This window comes from Carlito syrichta, unplaced genomic scaffold, assembly GCF_000164805.1.
Source record: "Carlito syrichta isolate Samal-C Ts95f unplaced genomic scaffold, Tarsius_syrichta-2.0.1 Scaffold316228, whole genome shotgun sequence".
In the NCBI taxonomy this organism is placed as follows: domain Eukaryota; kingdom Metazoa; phylum Chordata; class Mammalia; order Primates; family Tarsiidae; genus Carlito; species Carlito syrichta.
In genome coordinates this window covers 18641-22672 of record NW_007260324.1, presented here as the reverse complement: position 1 = coordinate 22672, position 4032 = coordinate 18641, and the positions used below count along the sequence as shown (strand labels likewise).

General features: G+C 40.7%; 1 protein-coding gene across 1 annotated transcript in view; it reads left to right on the top strand.

Moving 5' to 3' along the window:
- Positions 1–4032, top strand: part of PELP1 (proline, glutamate and leucine rich protein 1) — a gene marked incomplete at its 3' end in the record, with an annotated part of 12858 nt that overhangs the window by 5475 nt on the left and 3351 nt on the right. The window contains exons 2-3 of the mRNA XM_021706958.1: positions 2357–2421; positions 2823–2928. Coding sequence (XP_021562633.1) covers positions 2357–2421; positions 2823–2928 — 171 coding nt within the window. The remainder of the gene's footprint in view (positions 1–2356; positions 2422–2822; positions 2929–4032) is intronic.

Genomic DNA, 4032 nt, shown 5'->3' with positions numbered 1-4032 from the left:
AGCCCGTGGGTTCGAGACCCGCCCGGGCAACTTGGCAAGACCTCACCTCTACAATAAATCAAAAATTAGCCAGGCGTGGTAGTGCGCACCTGTAGTTCCAGCTACTTGGAAGGCTGAGCGGGAGGATCGCCGGAGCCCAGCAGGTCGAGGCTGCAGTGGCCGGGAGTGGCCACTGCACTCCAGTCTGGGAGACAGTGAGACTCCAACTCAAAAAAAAAAAAACAAAACAAAAAGTAGAGTTAAAGCATTTTGAAGTAATTCGCAAGCATTCAAACTACAGAGACCCTTGTAAATTATTGGTATAAAGATAGGAATGAAAAGATACAAGAAGAAAAAGACATCTTTCATCATGGGTTACCAAAATATTGGTATACAGTCTGTCCTAGCCCAGAGTAGCTTTTTCAACCTGCTGCATAAAATCACCACGAAGAAAGAAAAGTACAAGAGTGAGGTTTATGGTTAAATTGGTTCCTTGTCATAATTCCCTATTTTAGCTTTCTTAAAACGAACTCATCTATGATACATGCAGACACTACAGTCACATATTGAATGGTTCACTTCTTCATTCATTCTAACTCCCTTAAGTCCCGGCGTCTGTTAGTTTTTTTTTTTCAAGCTGAGAAAATCTGTTGAATAACAAACAGGTATCTCAGTTTTACCATTCTTTCTTTCTGCACAGATAACAATGCTCTTACTCCTTTCTTCCTGTAAGGCAAACCATCTCCGATGTCCTGGGAAATCATTTCTCTTTTGTCTTGTTGGAGTGAACCTTCTGGTAGAGGGGAAGGGAATTTGGTACCAGGGCTGAGAGTCATGACTGGGTTTCACTTTATTTGTTTAAATTTTATTTTAAAGATATGGAGTACATTTCAGGGTTAGGTATACAAATGTTCCTTATGCAGGTATCCTTGCTGATGAGGTGTGTCCCTCCTTCCCCTGGCAGTTTCCTTCAGCTGTCAATCCCACACCCCTCCCCTGGCAGTTTCCCACTACTGCCAATCCCTTTCTTATAGTATTATGATAATTGTTCAAGGTCTGCTTATGAGTGAGAACATATGGTACTCTGTTCTTTGTTTCTGTGATAGATCACTGAGTATGATAGACTAAATTCATCTAAGTTACTGCACAGTATTTGTCCTTTTTTATGGCTGCATAATATTCCATTGTGTATATGTACCACATTTTTAAAATCCAGTCCAGCTTCAATGGGCAGCATGGTTGGTTTCATGTTTTTGCTATTGTGAATAGAGCTGCAACAAACATGCATGTGCAGGTATCTTTTTGGTAGAATGACTTGAGTTCCTCCAGGTATATTCCCAATAGGGGGATTGCTTGGTGGTCCCAAAATTTTTAAGTGGAAAATTCTGGAAATAATTTACAAGTTTTAAGTTGTATGCTGTTCTGATGTAGTGTGTTGAAATCTTGAGCTGTTCTGCTCTGTCTCTGGGCGCTCCTGTTCTTCCTCACTCTGCTTTATTTTTCCTTAAAGTACTTAACACCATCTGACATACTGTACATTTATTTTGCAAACTTTTTATTTTCTGTCTCCTCTAACTAGAAAATAAGATACTCAGCACCTAAAATAATGTCTCATTTGAAATATTAAATAAATATATGTCACACAAATGAATGGACATTTTCTTCCCTAAGAAGAGAGGGACCTTATTTATTTTATTCAACTCTGTATTCTTTCACCTGACCCAGGGTATGTTATGTATTTGTTGAAAGAAAGTGATGCATACCATTAGGGAGCTACAGATGCCACAAGAGAGGACTGACCAGTCAGGAGATGGAGAGGTTACTTGTGCAGGGGCAGATAAGGTAACATCTTTCATGGGCTTCCAGCATGTGAGAGAAGAGAAGGATTGGAAGGAGGATTCTGGTTGACTAGGTCTGTGTTGGCTCTAAGGAAGCCAGGAACAGGAGAAGGAGGATTTGTAGAGAAGTGAAGGAGGAAGGATAACAGATGAGTTCAGTGTTCGTTCAGCAAGCATTTGTGAAATGTCTCCTCTGTGCTAGGTGCTGTCCAGGGATACAGAGGTGAAGCAGACCCATTTTTGAAGCCTGCTAGTTGGATGAGTTGGGCTGTCTTCTGTTTAGCACTTTTTGAGGGAGGCTTGGGGTCAGGGGTCTGGTGATATATAACTTGAGGAAAGGCTGAGGGACAGGCTGCTGTGTATTACCCACAGAAAGAAAGGCCAAAGGCCTGAGGTCTCTCGAGGGACCTTTTGGCCTAAGAAGAGGTATGATTTCAGAAAGTCTTCTTTGATTGCTGGAACAGAGAAGGGTTTGGAGAAATCCTTCTGCATCTTTAACATCCTATTCTTGTCTCACTTCCCTGTTTTCTTTCCTCCAGAACCTTTCAGCTCTTGGAGCATTGGTGAGTCTCAGTAATTCACGTCTCAGTTCCATCAAAACTCGGTAAGTCTTTAACCCTATTTTTTCTCCAGGGGTCTGTTCCCTTAGATAATGGGCTATTTATATGTACATTTGTCCATCTATTGTTACTACCCCTTGAATTCAAGAGATTTTTCTGTTCCCGAGAGGGTGGAGAGTTTCATTCTTTTTGTGAACTCATTTGAATTGAACCTCACCTTTTCCAGCTTTCAAGTTTTCTAAATTCCCCCAGGATTATTTCTGCTCCCTTCTTTCTTGCTGCTCCCACCTCACTTCAAGTTCTCCAAGTATTTCAGGGGTTAGAAAACACAGTGGGTCTGGGGTTGAAGTCTTACTGCAGCTCAATGAGAATAAAAGAACAGTCAGTAGTTTTCTCTGAAGTCTATCTTCCACTCACTTGTCATCACTCTCTTCTTTCTTGTAAGGTTTGAGGGCCTGTGTCTGTTGTCCCTGTTAGTAGGGGAGAGCCCCACAGAGATATTCCAGCAGCACTGTGTCTCTTGGCTTCGGAGCATTCAGCAGGTGTTACAGGTAAGGATTCAACTGCTTCCCTGCCATTCCCTCTCCCTCCCACCTTATTCTCTATCCTGGATATGGTATATTTTTTGTGACTTGGAGATTTAGTTCTGAGGGCAGAATAATTAGAAACAATTCCCTGATAGTGGGGAGGATAAGCTTCAAATGGAAACATCTTTTTAGATGTTTGTTGGTATTTTTATCTACTGGGTTATTTTAATTCATCTGACCTTTCACACACTGTGACAGTTTCACTTCTTTGTTAACTTTTCTAATGAGTAACGTCTCTAAAGTTCCCTTTTCTAGGTGTTTGGTTGTTTTTTCTTTTTTTTTCCTTGCTCCTTTGCTCTTATTTTAACATTTAAATTTTTTTCCCCCAGCCTTTACAGCTCTTGATGACATCTCCACCTAGTTATTCAACAAGCATTTTCTGAGCACATATGGCAGGCAGTGTTAAAGTCTGGGAAGATAGTGAGATGTACATGGACCCTGCTTTCATGGTGCTTAGAGCCTAGTATTTTTGCTGGTAATATTTAGTAAATTTTTACAGAAAGTAAATGTTTAGGCTTTGCTAACCCCATATGGTTTCTGTTGTGTATTTTGGTTTGTTTTTGAACCCTTTAAAAATGTAAAAACCAGAGAGCTTGTGGGCCATGCAAAAATAGGCACCCACAGACTATGGTTTGCATATCCTTCTTCTAGTGGAAGACATTTTACTAGAATACTTTTACAGATGAGTGTGAAATGATAAATTGAGGTAGGTACTATGAAAGTAAAGACTGTAGTTCTTTGAGTACAATAATAAGAAAATCTGACTTCAACAGGGATGGTGTGGGTAATGATGATCAGAGCCAGAGGTTCAGGGTTGGCTTTTCTGAACCGATCAGGAGGAATTACTTGGACTAAGAAAGTGTTCTAAGTGTTCAAAAGCCCTGAGAGAAGAGGAGCTTGACCCCTTTGAAGAATTCTAAGCATGCTGGTGTGGGTGGAGTTGATAAAATGTGGCTAGGGAGAAAGGTAGATGAGGGCCAAGCCATGTATAGCCTTGTAAGCCATGCTAAGGATTTTGGTTTTTATTCCTGGAGCAGTGGCAATTTATGGAAGGTTTTTTTTTTTTTG